Source organism: Balaenoptera borealis, assembly GCF_965194805.1.
Source record: "Balaenoptera borealis genome assembly, chromosome: 10".
Taxonomy (NCBI): Eukaryota; Metazoa; Chordata; class Mammalia; order Artiodactyla; family Balaenopteridae; genus Balaenoptera; species Balaenoptera borealis.
In genome coordinates, this window is record NC_138874.1 from 96,353,844 (window position 1) to 96,368,292 (window position 14,449).

The 14,449-nt window shown below is 41.9% G+C and overlaps 1 protein-coding gene across 7 annotated transcripts in view; it reads right to left on the bottom strand.

Moving 5' to 3' along the window:
- Positions 1-14,449, bottom strand: part of SORCS1 (sortilin related VPS10 domain containing receptor 1) — a 584,051-nt gene that overhangs the window by 224,291 nt on the left and 345,311 nt on the right. For all 7 annotated transcript variants that reach the window (XM_082408268.1, XM_082408264.1, XM_082408269.1 and 4 more), the window contains exon 4: positions 12,398-12,556. In XM_082408268.1, the coding sequence (XP_082264394.1) occupies positions 12,398-12,556 (159 nt within the window). The remainder of the gene's footprint in view (positions 1-12,397; positions 12,557-14,449) is intronic.

Consider the following 14,449-nt stretch of genomic DNA (forward strand, 5'->3'; position numbering starts at 1 on the left):
TATTTCTGCAGTGTCAGTTGTTACTTCTCCTTTTTCATTTCTAATTCTGTTGATCTGAGTCTTCTCCCTTTTTTTTCTTGATGAGTCTGGCTAATGGTTTATCAATCTTGTTTATCTTCTCAAAGAACCAGCTTTTAGTTTTATTGATCTTTGCTATTGTTTCTTTCATTTCTTTTTCATTTATTTCTGATCTGATCTTTATGATTTCTTTCCTACTGCTAACTTTGGGGTTTTTTTGTTCTTCTTTCTCTAATTGCTTTAGGTGTAAGGTTAGGTTGTTTATTTGAGATGTTTCTTGTTTCTTTTTTTTTTTTTTTAAACATCTTTATTGAAGTATAATTGCCTTACAATGGTATGTTAGCTTCTGCTTTACAACAAAGTTAATCAGTTATACATATACAATATGTTCCCATATCTCTTCCCTCTTGCATCTCCCTCCCTCCCACCCTCCCCATCCCACCCCTCTAGGTGGTCACAAAGCACCAAGCTGATCTCCCTGTGCTATGCGGCTGCTTCCCACTAGCTATCTATTTTACATTTGGTAGTGTATATATGTCCATGACACTCTCTCACCCTGTCACATCTCACCCCACCCCCTCCCCATATCCTCAAGTCCATTCTCTAGTAGGTCTGTGTCTTTATTCCCGTCTTGCCACTAGGTTCTTCATGGCTTTTTTTTTTCCTTAGATTCCGTATATATGTGTTAGCATACTGTATTTGTTTTTCTCTTTCTGACTTACTTCACTCTGTATGACAGACTCTAACTCCATCCACCTCATTACAAATACCTCCATTTCATTTCTTTTTATGGCTGAGTAATATTCCATTGTATATATGTGCCACATCTTCTTTATCCATTCATCTGTCGATGGACATTTAGGTTGCTTCCATGTCCTGGCTATTGTAAATAGAGCTGCAATGAACATTTTGGTACATGACTCTTTTTGACCTATGGTTTTCTCAGGGTATATGCCCAGTAGTGGGATTGCTGGGTCGTATGGTAGTTCTATTTGTAGTTTTTTAAGGAACCTCCATACTGTTCTCCATAGTGGCTGTATCAATTTACATTCCCACCAACAGTGCAAGAGAGTTCCCTTTCCTCCACACCCTCTCCAGCATTTATTGTTTCTAGATTTTTTGATGATGGCCATTCTGACCGGTGTGAGATGATATCTCATTGTAGTTTTGATTTGCATTTCTCTAATGATTAATGATGTTGAGCATTCTTTCATGTGTCTGTAGGCCATCTGTATATCTTCTTTGGAGAAATGTCTATTTAGGTCTTCTGCCCATTTTTGGATTGGGTTGTTCGTGTTTCTTGTTTCTTGAGGTAGGATTGTATTGCTATAAACTTCCCTCTTAGAACTGCTTTTGCTGTATCCCATAGGTTTTGGGTCGTCGTGTTCTCATTGTCATTTGTTTGTAGGCATTTTTTGATTTCCTCTTTGATTTCTTCAGTTATCTCTTGGTTATTTAGTAGCATATTGTTTAGCCTCCAGGTGTTTGTATTTTTTACAGTTGTTCTTCCTGTAATTGATATCTATTCTCATAGCGTTGTGGTCAGAAAAGATTCTTGATATGATTTCAATTTCTTAAATTTACCAAGGTTTGATTTGTGGTTCGAGATATGATCTATCCTAGAGAATGTTCCATGAGTACTTGAGAAGAAAGTGTATCCTGTTGTTTTTGGATGGAATGTCCTATAAATATCAATTAAGTCCATGTTGTTTAATGTGTCATTTAAAGCTTGTGTTTCCTTATTTATTTTCATTTTGGATGATCTGTCCACTGGTGAAAGTGGGGTATTAAAGTCCCCTACTATTACTGTGTTACTGTTGATTTTTCCTTTTATGGCTGCTAGCATTTGCCTTATGTATTGAGGTGCTCCAATATTGGGTGCATAAATATTTACAATTGTTATATCTTCTTCTTGGTTGATCCTTTGATCATTATGTAGTGTCCTTCTTTGTCTCTTGTAATAGTCTTTATTTTAAAGTCTATTTTGTTTCATATGAGAATTGCTACTCCAGCTTTCTTTTGATTTCCATTTGCATGGAATATCTTTTTCCATCCCCTCACTTTCTGTCTGTATGTGTCCGTAGGTCTGAAGTGGGTCTGCTGTAGATAGCATATATATGGGTCTTGTTTTTGTATCCATTCAGCCAGTCTATGCCTTTTGGTTGGAGCATTTAATCCATTTACATTTAAGGTAATTATTGATATGTATGTTCCTATGACCATTTTCTTAATTGTTTTGTGTTTGTTGTTGTGGGTTTTTTCCTTCTCCTGTGTTTCCTGCCTAGAGGAGTTCCTTTAGCATTTGTTGTAAAGCTGGTTTGGTGGTGCTGAATTCTCTTAACTTTTGCTTATCTGTAAAGGTTTTAATTTCTCTGTCGAATCTGAATGAGATCCTTGCTGGGTAGAGTAATCTTGGTTGTAGCTTTTTCCCTTTCATAATTTTCAATATATCCTGCCACTCCGTTCTGGCTTGCAGAGTGTCTGCTGAAAGATCAGCTGTTAACCTTACGGGGATTTCACTGTATGTTATTTGTTGCTTTTCCCTTGCTGCTTTCAATATTTTTTCTTTGTATTTAATTTTTGATTAATATGTGTCTCGGCGTGTTTCTCTTTGGGTTTATCCTGTATGGTACTCTCTGCACTTCCTGGACTTGATTGACTATTTCCCTTCCCATGTTAGGGAAGTTTTCGACTATAATCTCTTCAAATATTTTCTCAGACCCTTTCTTTTTTTCTTCTTCTTCTGGGATGCCTGTAATTTGAATGTTGGTGCATTTAATGTTGTCCCAGAGGTCTCTGCGAGTGTCCTCAATTATTTTCATTCTTTTTTCTTTATTCTGCTCCCTGGCAGTTATTTCCACCACATTTATTTGGTCTTATAGGTTTTTACCTTGCTCCTTCCTCTGCAACAAATTTTTTTGTCGTTTCAATTTTTTTTTTTTTTTTGATGGTTGGTGCTGCTTTCCTGTCTTACTGGTTGTTTGGCCTGAGACGTCCAGCACTGGAGTTTGTAGGCAGTTGGATAGAGCTGGGTCTTGGTGCTGAGATGAAGACCTCTGGGAGGCCTCACTCCGATTGATATTCCCTGGTGTCTGAGGTTCTCTGTTAGTCCAGTGGTCTGGACTCAGAGCTCCCATCGCAGGAGCTCGGGCCCAACCTCTGCCCTGGGAACCAAGATCCCGCAAGCTCTCAGGCTGAAACTTCTTTCCAGGGACTAAGTCGGAAAGGAAGGACTAATTTCTTTAAGCAGGAGCACAGCAAGAGGGCAGAAAGGCAGGCAGGCCCAAAAAACCATTCTTATCCACTCTGATTCTGATAGTATTATTCTGGTATATTAATCACCTCCTATTCATAGTCAGATTATACTTTGCAATCCAAAAATGTTAATACCCTGACTGAACTCACCATTCTGGCAAGAATCCTTTATATCGATAAATACTGATTGAGGCCTATGTTCTTCTTAAATATTTACCTGGAGTAGTGGGATATTAGTACTTGAACCGTTCATTATGATTAGAATGTCCTTGTTGCTCGTGAAGATTAGAGGTCCCAACCCTTCGCTCTGTTCAGTGGCCACCAACTGGATCCTTAGTTTCACTTAACTTCTTGGAAATTGTTGTTCACAAAGACAACAGGAGGGTGGTGAGGAAATGTATCACTTCTTCGGTAATAAGTGTTGACATGCAGCAAAAATCGATTGAGTGGAACTGAGGTGGTGGCAGTAGCAATGGCTGGAGGCGGGACCCATGTGGGAGTGGCAGGGGTGAGGGAATCCACTCCACCGGCTCGGGAACTACGCTTTTCTCACTTGAAGGGAAAAGGAGGCGTGGAAAGGGGCCGAAGAGCAAGCGAGGATGGATGTGGGAAACGGAGGTGAGGAGGGTAATTCTCCCATCTGGAAGCCCTGGGAAAGCCATCTCATAGTATTTTATATTAAGGGTCTAGCTCAGTAAAGGGACACGGTCATTTTTGAAGGGGTGCTGACTTCTGGTTTCTCTTCCTCTTGCCAGCTATGAGATCCTGGCTGGGCCTCTGGATCTCTTGGAACACCTAATGTGCCATTTGTAATCTGAACTTACACTATCCTATTATACTGAAGGGAGGAAGTTGGAAAAGATAACATTTAAAAAACAATTTTAGTATGAAAACTACAGAGTCATAACTTCACAAAATATGTCTATTTACAAGGCCAAGACTCCCTCCTTCTCAAACCACTCCCCTCCTTGGCAACACTGCTGGCAGCAACCATGCTTGACAAGGCAGGATACAAGAAAATGTTACCATTACTAGATTCTAAAGGGCCACACTCAGAGATAGTTTTTTTCTGGATATCCCTGGAGCTCATTTAAGAAAAAGGTCCATGCCCTCTTAGGATGTCAAATGTCCTTCAAACTTTCCCAGACTGGTGCCTGGATTAAGGAGGCATCTTAATCCATTTAGACAAGTGTTGGTGGGTAGAATAGATCAAAATAGCTAGCTAAAAAATTGCACAAGCAAAAATGTAATTTATTTCAAAGTTTAAATAGCTACCAAAAAGCATAATTTTATCTGTCCAAACCTTAATCCCAATCACTCATTCAAAAATGTCCATTTCTCCTTATTCTTGTAGCTCATTTCATTCAAATTTGGGAACAGGTAGATCAAACTGCTTCAGGTAGCAATTGAAAAATAATGATACAACCTGGTTAAACAAGTTAGCTAAAGTGAACACAGGCCTTCCTCGTTTGCATAAGATGGCATTTCAGCTGGAGAATTTGTTTTATAAACAAGCATTGCGGTTGACGTTCAGCAAGCTCCCTGGTTTCCACTCTAATTGCCAGTTTTGTACTTGAATTCTTAAATTATTTACATATTCATGAGATTAGAAATCAGCTCTGACATTGGGAAATTTCAAGCACATGGAAATCTTGCCAAAGCAGCATGGTATATAACGCTCCACATATTTCTTATGAATAACTGAGTGCCTTTTAATGTAGTGCCTTGGGAAACATCATGGCATTAGGTAGGTATCAGTTTCCTAAGTGTTTGTGCTTGTGCAGAAATCATTTGAATAGCCCCAGGGGGTTGAATTTGAAGGATCCATTTATCTTTCATTTCAATCTTGCCCTTTTGACATTAAGGAGCTGCTAGGTCTACTCAAAAACAGAGTTGCTGTAAAGGCAAATACTTTAATATTTAATGGCTTAGTGTTATTATAATCAATAATATTTTCTGAGTACCATATATTGGTTCTTGCTTGCTCTGTTCATTCTGGTTCAGTGGTATCTTTTAGTGATTGTCTAAGAGGACATTCAACATTGACTAAATACGTATAACATCACGTATTGGGAAGACACCGGATTACGGCTAAGGAAGCCTTGCGTCTAAACCTAGTTATGCCACACCAGGTGGCTCTCTCCTAGGTCTTTGAATAATACATTGGCTGGCATTCACGTGGTGCTAGCCATGTGCCAGGCTCTGTGTTGAGTGTTTTACATACATTATCACAGCATCCTCAAACAGTCCTGTGAGCCAGGTACCGTTATTGCTTCCACTTCACAGCTGGCGAAACTCTACAAGTTAAATGACCTGCTGAAGGTCACATGGCCATTTGGAGGGCCTGACAGAGTACAGAGCTGATGTTCCTGCCTCACTTGCTGTGCTGTCTATCGCTGGTGAGAAACCAATATGACTGAGTTTTGGAAAATGCTGACATCTCTTCCCTTATCAAGCAGTCATTATTTCCCAGAGAATTCCTGGCATTCAAAGCTGTCTTGATAAGCAATGGCCATCTGTTAGTGTTCAATCAGGAAAAGTAGGAAAGATTAAAAAGAAAGTTGCGTTTGTTTTTTTTTTTTTTTTTTTAAAGACATGTATATGAAACTGTTTAAATAAAATTGCAGGACTGGTAGAAAGAAAGAAAGGAGAAAGCTAAAAGCAGTTCTTCTTTTAAAAATTTACTTTTATGGAAGTTACTAAAATTCTATTGTATGCTCTCAAACACACTGGCAGTATAATTTTCCTTTTCTATCAATATACGATTTTAACTCAAACTCTGCCTTCATTTACACAGAGACTGCCGCTGTTAATATTTAGGGTTTCAATTATTTGTGAATAGGGTTTCCTTATGAAAACGTGCTTTCCTCCTTTAAAGCCATGTTTTGGTTTTAAGTGTATCTTACACATATTTACCAAAATACTGAAGGTGAGGCCACCAGGCAAGCCTTAGGATTTCTTATTTCTTTCATAAACTTTGATACTTTGGAATATAGAGGAGAACAGAGATCCTGCAAGCTCCCACATGGTATATTACTTGGACTGCTGACTCACAGGGCTCCAGAACAAGTGAGACAACACAAACTCATGAATATTCTAGAACGGCCACAAAATGAAGGTTGACCCACCAAACTGTCCTAAGGGTTTTGTCCTCCCTCCACAGAATTGATCAATCATTTGTATGCATTTTTTTTTTAATGCACAAAACAATGGAACGTTTCCTGAAATAAAACTGACAGGAAGATCCATGAACAGGAGAAAAACAAAGATAAGGGGAAAGACAGAGAAATAAGAAAAAAGGTGATCTGGGGACTAAGACAAGGCAGCAGATGAGGTTGACTTGCCCTGCACGGCTTTCTGTTTTAAGTTTTTGAGTTAGTTATAAACGCTTAAAAATAGGAAAATGTCATATCTCCAACAAAGCAGGATTACTTCTCTCGTAAACCTCTGAAAAGTCTGGTGACATTGAATGAGCCATCCTCGGTGGCAAGAACAGCAGGTGGGAGCTCACCAAGACCCCCCACCACACCCCACCCTCCTGAATGAACACGTGCTCTCCAGTTTCCCACAGCCCAGACCCAGCCGCCGTGTTCAGGTAGTTGCTTGCTTATCTGTGTAGGAACTGAGTCCACGGTCTAGAAGGACTTGTGCATCCAGAGTGGGGAGAAAAAGCTCACTGTGGAGGACTGGAGAAAAGTGGACCCTCCTGCTCATGGTCAGGGGCAGCAGGTACATCTGTAGGAGAGGGCTTGCCGCCCGGATAAGCCAAGCAAGGGGGTCTCTCCTCCCCAGCTATGAGGCACTCTGAGTCCCAGGAGCGTTCACGTTGGCTTCACAACATTGCAGACTCGCCCCTATACAATTCGCTCCACAGTGTAACCCCTAACAGAGAGGCCCCGAGCCCAGCGCCCCAGGATGGTCAGCAGAGCTGAGGTAGATGCCTATTCTTACGCACTTCTCCTGTTTTTTTCTTTCAGTCACATCTGCGTTTTGTTTTCCCTAATTTCCACTGTTTCCCAACACATCATGTTTAGTGAGGTGTTTGAGACAGACTGAGAGATGCCATTGGAGGCAATGTTTCAGAGCACAGTTTGTACCCTAGTTTATTGCTAAACTAAAATAAAGATATAATCTGGCACACTTGGCCTGCTGCTAAGCCTTCCTTGGGTGGTTTCCTGTACTGAGGCAAGAAAGTGGGGGGAAAACAAGGAAGGAAGCGGAAGCTCTGTACCTCTGTTCTCCTGGCTGCTCGGTTTCCAAATGCCAAGAAACAAAAGGAAGGAGCAGAATGTTTGGTTTGCCTACTGCTTAATTACAGAAATAACAAAACTAAATAACGGAGAGTGAGATGTTGGTGGTCCTGGTATAAATGCTGTGGAATTCTTCACGACATCCACAGTGATTCACGGCTGTTTTGTAGGAAGCTTAAAAGGTGAGGCTGTACATAACAGGTATCCCTCTGCCCATTTGGCATGAAGTTTCCCTAATGTCTATAATGCTTATTTTTCTGAAAGTTCCAGGACTTTCCAAAGGCACATCCTCACATAGACCCTTCAGAGGCCAAGGAGTCTATCGCCTGTGTCTATACCATGGAAGTCCCCCAACAGGGCTTTTCAAGAAGTCAAGCTACTTCTTTTAGAGCTTCAAAGGGGAAAAGGTCCCAAACCTTTTCTCTTCAGTCATTCTAGTGGTGGCTGGAGAGTCACATGCTCATTCAAAAAAATTTTACCTCTTGGCAATCACCTAGATATTGAATATCATAGGTAGATTTCTCTAAGAAAAAATAAGAAAAAAGGCTAAAATGTCAAAATAACCTGATCTTATGAATTTTGAGGGCATTTGGTCATACACATTTCTCCCTGATTAAAAGCCTTTTTTCTTTTTTTTTTTTTTTAAATCTGGCTTCCTATGGAATTGATGGCCAGTAAAACTCTATCTTGGGCCAGAAAGCACAATCTGTTCAACCAAACTCTTTCGAGTCCCTTAAAATGCTCACATCAAAAAGCCTCTACTGAGAGTCCAGACACTCAAGGTGAAATGCAGTTGGAGCAGAACGCCCCGGACCATATGGGCTCTTCCCTGCAAGCCAGAGATCCAGACTTTGTCTTCGGGGCCCTCAAAGTCTCATTCACTAAAGGTGAGAGAAAGCAATGGCAGGGAAATAAGGGAAAAGTAAAGGTGGCTATGTATTCAAAAGGGGAGCGTATGCCTCAAAAGACTGTCAGCAAACAAGGGAAGAGAGGAGAGGAGGACCGTGCGCAGGTGAGTGCTGACGGAGCTGCCACCTCAACGCAACAACTTCTGACAGACGGTGCTCCCTACCTGAGGATTCTGTTCACCACAGGCTGGCTGAAAACAGCATCTGGCAAAGGGAACCCTAGCACCTAAGCTACCATCTTTGCTGAGAGTTCTGCAACAGTAGCAACTGTCACAGACATGTTGATGAACAACACTTACATGAACGAATACGTGTTCCCATTTCCAAAAGTCACTGGCCTGCCAACACTAGCACGGGGCCCTCCTTAGGGCCCATGGCTGCATCTCATCAGGGTTCAAAGCTCCGTGATGCGTGGGTGATTGCCAGCTATTATTTCCATATCACTGACCCACTTGAGTGGCCACAGACCTCCTCCACTTGACTTCGGGCCAACACCACCAGCTAACGGCTCATTGGATGGCTGCAGCCCACTCCACTCCCCGCTAATGCCCCGCTCCTCATGCTGTGATTCAAGCCCTGATATACGGAGCCCTTCCCCAACCCCTACTCATATTAGCAGGTGATCCATAATTCTTTTTTCCCAGGATGATTTCTCCTTCATTGTCTTCTGGAGAAACAGAGAGCTTAGCAGAAAGGCTGGCTTCTGCCCCTTTGCTAATCTCCAGATATCACCATCCATTTAGTAGTGAAACCTACTAAATATCATATTCAAATTCCAATTGCTAAACTTAGACATGTGACACCAATGAGTGGTTTTCCCCTTTGGGAAAATTCATTAACGTCTAAGATTTTTGGTTTGTTAGCTACATACAGAGCAAAGACTGTTAAGGCTCCTTCTACCTCTAAAATGACAGAATTCATTTGGTCTATGGTCACAAAAGATACTTTTTGGTCCTGACCAAGACTACTGTGATACCATCCTAACTGGTCTTCTAGCTTTTGACCTCACAGCACCATAGTTCATTCTAATATTACTACCAGATTAATCTTTGTAATCTATAGCCCTGAACACATAATTCCACTGACCAAAATGTTCAAAAGGCTCCTAATTGGGAAAACAAAAATTATTTTGCCTAACAGTCAAAGTGGTCCAAAAAAAATTAAGATTAGGTTCCAGGAGTACATGTATAATTAACTTTCCCAAATTTCAGTTTCAGCCAAATAGACACATTCACAATCCTGTTTACATGAGTTTTCTAACTTTACAACTTTATATTATTGTTTATGACATCCCTCTTGTGCAAAACGCGCCCCCTCCGCCCCCCACAGAAATACGACATTCATTAAAGTCCAGGTGAAATCATTTTATAAGATCTCCATCTCCTAAACTTGGGCTGCCAATTTCATATAACCCATCCAGCTACTCTGGCTGGGTATCTACCATGTGTGAATGAAGGATCTATCTGCCTTTTTAGTCCCTCTTAGACTACTGACCTCACAGGTATTTATATTCTTTCCCTAGATGGAATGAATACTCCTCGATATAGTTATTTTATAGCAACAGTGCATCATGCTGAGCACATAAAACAGACATGGAGTCTAATATTTGTGGGTTTTTTTTTTTTCTTTTCAATCTCATTGGAAGTGCACCTGCAATTATAACTATCCACACAAACACATTTTAAGGCAAAGAAGCCAACCCCAAGTACCAATTCCCATACATGGCTGAGTCGGAGCCACGTGTCCCAACTCCTCCAGAGTTATCCACTTGGCCACTGTGCTCACGGCATCACTGTCTGAAGTCCTGGCACGTGAAGGGTTAAATTTTTGGGCATCTCCTCCGACACAACGGCAAAGATGCATAGTTTTCACCTAGCCAGGTAAATCTGGCCCTCACTGTGCCTCTGGCATCAGGGGGAAAATTAACCAACTGTCAAATAAAATACAGAAACCCCGTGATTAAATGACTAACACTCTGTGTCCTGAGCTGCTCAGCTTTGCCTCTGGTAACTGCACCATCCTGGACTAGACGCACCGTGGCTTGACTCCAGGCATGAAATTGTACATTCTGCTGAACGGGGAGCCAGGCTGCTCGAGAGGAAAAAAATACTAATTGTAAGTCTTTCCTGTTTTTAGGCTAATGCGCATTTTATTTGGCAGTAAGGGCAGTGTGAATAAAACTCCAATCCTGAGAATTTTAATTTGCTTCCTCAAAAATGCTCACGTTGGGCTTCCCTGGTGGCGCAGTGGTTGAGAATCTGCCTGCCAATGCAGGGGACACGGGTTCGAGCCCTGGTCTGGGAAGATCCCACATGCCGCGGAGCAACTAAGCCCGTGAGCCACAATTACTGAGCCTGCGCGTCTGGAGCCTGTGCTCCGCAACAAGAGAGGCCGCGATAGTGAGAGGCCCGCGCACCGCGATGAAGAGTGGCCCCCGCTTGCCACAACTAGAGAAAGCCCTCGCACAGAAACGAAGACCCAACACAGCCATAAAAAAAATAAAATTAATTAATTAATTAAAAAAAAAATGCTCATGTCAGTAGAGACCTTGAAAAGTTGTTTATACTACTCCCCTCCCTTCAGGAAGAACCCCACACGGCTATACCAGCCCAGACGGTTTTAACCACCTGGTTAAGTATTCTAGGGTTTTAACCCTAGAATATTCTCCTCACTCAGGAAAGTCCAGTATTTCTTTAAATATATGTAATTTGTAACATATAATTCTTCTGAGGACAATTCTCAGAATGACCTCACTGAACCATGAATTTCACGAAGAGCATTTGAATATTTTACCTATTTTCCTTTTGGCTTTTATGGCTAGAGCCTCTCTCACATTTGCCTTTGTATACTTTTTTCCTCTAATTCTTTTTTTTTTTTTTTTTTTTAAATGAACTTGCTAAATTCTGAACTCTTTTTTTAAATTTTATTTATTTATTTATTTATTTGTTTATGGCTGTGTTGGGTCTTCGTTTGTGTGCCAGGGCTTTCTCTAGTTGTGGCGAGTGGGGGCCACTCTTCATCGCGGTGCGCGGGCCTCTCACCATCATGGCCTCTCTTGTTGCAGAGCACAGGCTCCAGACGCGCAGGCTCAGTAACTGTGGCTCACAGGCCTAGTTGCTCCGCGGCATGTGGGATCCTCCCAGACCAGGGCTCGAACCTGTGTCCCCTGCATTAGCAGGCAGATTCTCAACCACTGCGCCACCAGGGAAGCCCTTTCCTCTAATTCTAATCTGATTGTCTTTGCTGTTGCTAGCCTTATATTCTACCTGAAAATGTAAGTTCCTTAAAAGCTGGAGCTACATGTATTTTCTAATGTATCTGCAGTACAGAGTACATGATATATTTTATAGCATTTATCCCATAAAATACATATACATATTGCGTGTGCACACACACACATATATACACACAGATAAACATACAATAGCATAACTTCATTCAATGCCTTCCTAAAACGTAGACCTATCCTTCAGCCTAACCAGCAAGAGAAGAAAAGTCCTGAGAGTGCCTGATTCTCAATGTTATCTAGGCACATTTCTCTCACTATTTTAGCATATCACTAGCTAATGTTCTTCACTCTTTCAGGGTCATCCTTCCCTTTTAAGGCTCTGAGAAAAGCTATGGGTTCTTTATTCCAAAAAAAAATGATCACATCTCACATACACAAAGCACTGTCTCAGATTCCATGGGGGTTTCCTGATGGCCTGAAGCTTCCAGGTAAGAATTGCTTCTCCACAATGTCTTCCTTAGGGTCTGGCTTTTCCTGTTTGTGCTGTTTCAGATGCTCACACAGCTCAAACAAGCAGCCTGAGATCCACATTGCTGCCCCTCGCCCCACCGGCACAGGGTCCAAGCTGCTGCACAGAACCAACCTGACAGCTGAGAAGAAGCGTAGCGATGACTAAGTAGCTGTCTTTCCCTAGGACAGCCATACGCCGCTGCCTGGAACAAGGGGATCACGCTCACCTTTTGGTCTTGGCTGTATGCCAGAATCCAGTCCTCTTGCTTGGGGTGGAAAAGTAAGCTCTGGATGTAAAAGTTCAGCCGGTACTTTTGATAGGTTGCCCCTTCGTCCGAGCTGATCAGTAAACTGCTCTCAATCTCCGGGTCTGTGAGCAACATAATCTGCGGCAGAGAATTGTTCAGGAAAGAAAACAACGGAAAGGTAAGTGTGTAAATTCACAAAGCTTAAAGATGAGCTAAACTTATGACAAGGGAGGGAAAAGGAACAGGCAAAGAACGCTTGCCCAAACAAGGACCTTGACTCTGTCAGGTTCGCTCTCCTACCTTGGACCAAGGCCATGAAACTGTTTTCACCAAGAAATGAAAGAGGCAGGACAGACTGAAAGGGAGGAGGAGGAAACGTAGGAGTGCATTTTCTTCCCTCCTATAGGGCTCCTTGGTTTTTTTCCCCAAGGCTATTTCCTTAATCTGAAATATTTCCCATTGTTCCCCTAACCCCAGCCCTCCTTCCTGCTGAGCCTCGTCTAGTCTCCATTTTGGGGGGATGAAACTTGTCACAGTCTTTTGTGAGAAAGGTAGAAAGAAGTAGAAAGAGGATGGAGTCCACTGGTTTTTCTCTCCATCGCAAACCCTCCTGTTCACATCAACAATATGCTATGTCATCCTTTAGTCTGATTTTCTGAGTCTTGAGTCAAAGACTGTGCATTCAAAAGCCTGCTCTGGGTATTGTCCAAAGGCTCCTTTGCCACCTGCTAACATATTAATAGTTTACTTATTTATTTTCTTTATTGTCTATATATTCTCTCTAGAACACAAACCCATGAGAATAGTGATATTTGATATTTCTCTATTTTTATCCCCACAAGTGCCTTCCCAGCAGCTAGAATGAGGTCCAGCATATATTACATATGCAATAAATATTTGACATGAATGAACGAAAGTTAAAGGAATGAATGGAAAGTTTTCAGAGTAGTCACATAGATCTAGAAAGATGCCCAGAGTAATTTGAGCAGATATGAATGTAAGTTCCATGGAAAAAGTCATTGGATGCCCTTCTCCATCTTTGGCCTATTGACAAGAGAACATGCTATACTCATGTAAAAAGTCACAGCTCCAGAGGCTTGGGACTTTCTCCTTTTGAGGGTTAATCTTGGCCATAGCAGCATGAACAATCCACAATAGGAGCCAGATGGAGGAGCTACTCTGAAAACTGCTTTTTACTCCCTTGTTTTACGCCTCTAGGAATATGTGATAAAGCACCTCATTCCCGACTCTGCAGGTTGCCTTTCACTCAGTCAAAGTGCACACCTAACGCCTCCAGTCAGGTGGCCTTAATGCTACCCACTGACTTCTTCCCCAACAACTTATTCATTGGCACTTTCTGAGTTTGGTTTGGAGAAGCATGAAAGATGTGCTTAATGTGTGGCCGTATGATGAGAGATCACTGCAGCCCAGGGTTTAAAGATTACCAGCTAAGGATGTGGCAGTTCCAGAAAAAGGAGAGAGAGAGAGAAAGGAAGGAAAAAAACAAAACAAAACTAGAGCCCTGTCATAAGAGAACAGAGTGCCAGACAAACACACAGGGCTTTCTCAGGCATTTGGAGGCAATCGTATTAAAACCTCAGGTTAGTGTCATCTTCCAAAGTGGTGTCCGATCACTGCAAATAGCACCTGACGGTCGCACACCAGACACGCTCAGCCTGAACTGTGTTTATGTTACCCAGGATGAATTTCAGGTTCCTCGCTGTTCTTTCACCCTGCCCTTCTCGAAGAGGAGAAAGGGACGGATGAAATGGAGTGAGAGGAACACTGTGGCTGTCAGCTCTGTTCCGGACAAGATGGAGAGCACACACAAAACTGGAGACTAACTGCCTCTTCTCCCGTGTTCTGGTGAAGCCACTGTCCATCGACCATAAATTCTGACAAAGTTATAGGTCTCTCTGTCTTGTAGTCACCAAGCAGACAGTGTTCCCTTTTTGGATAACTGATGCAGAACCATCAAGCAATCTGCTAAGTACAAACTTCCGTGTCATCCTTAAAGTCTATTGTATGTAC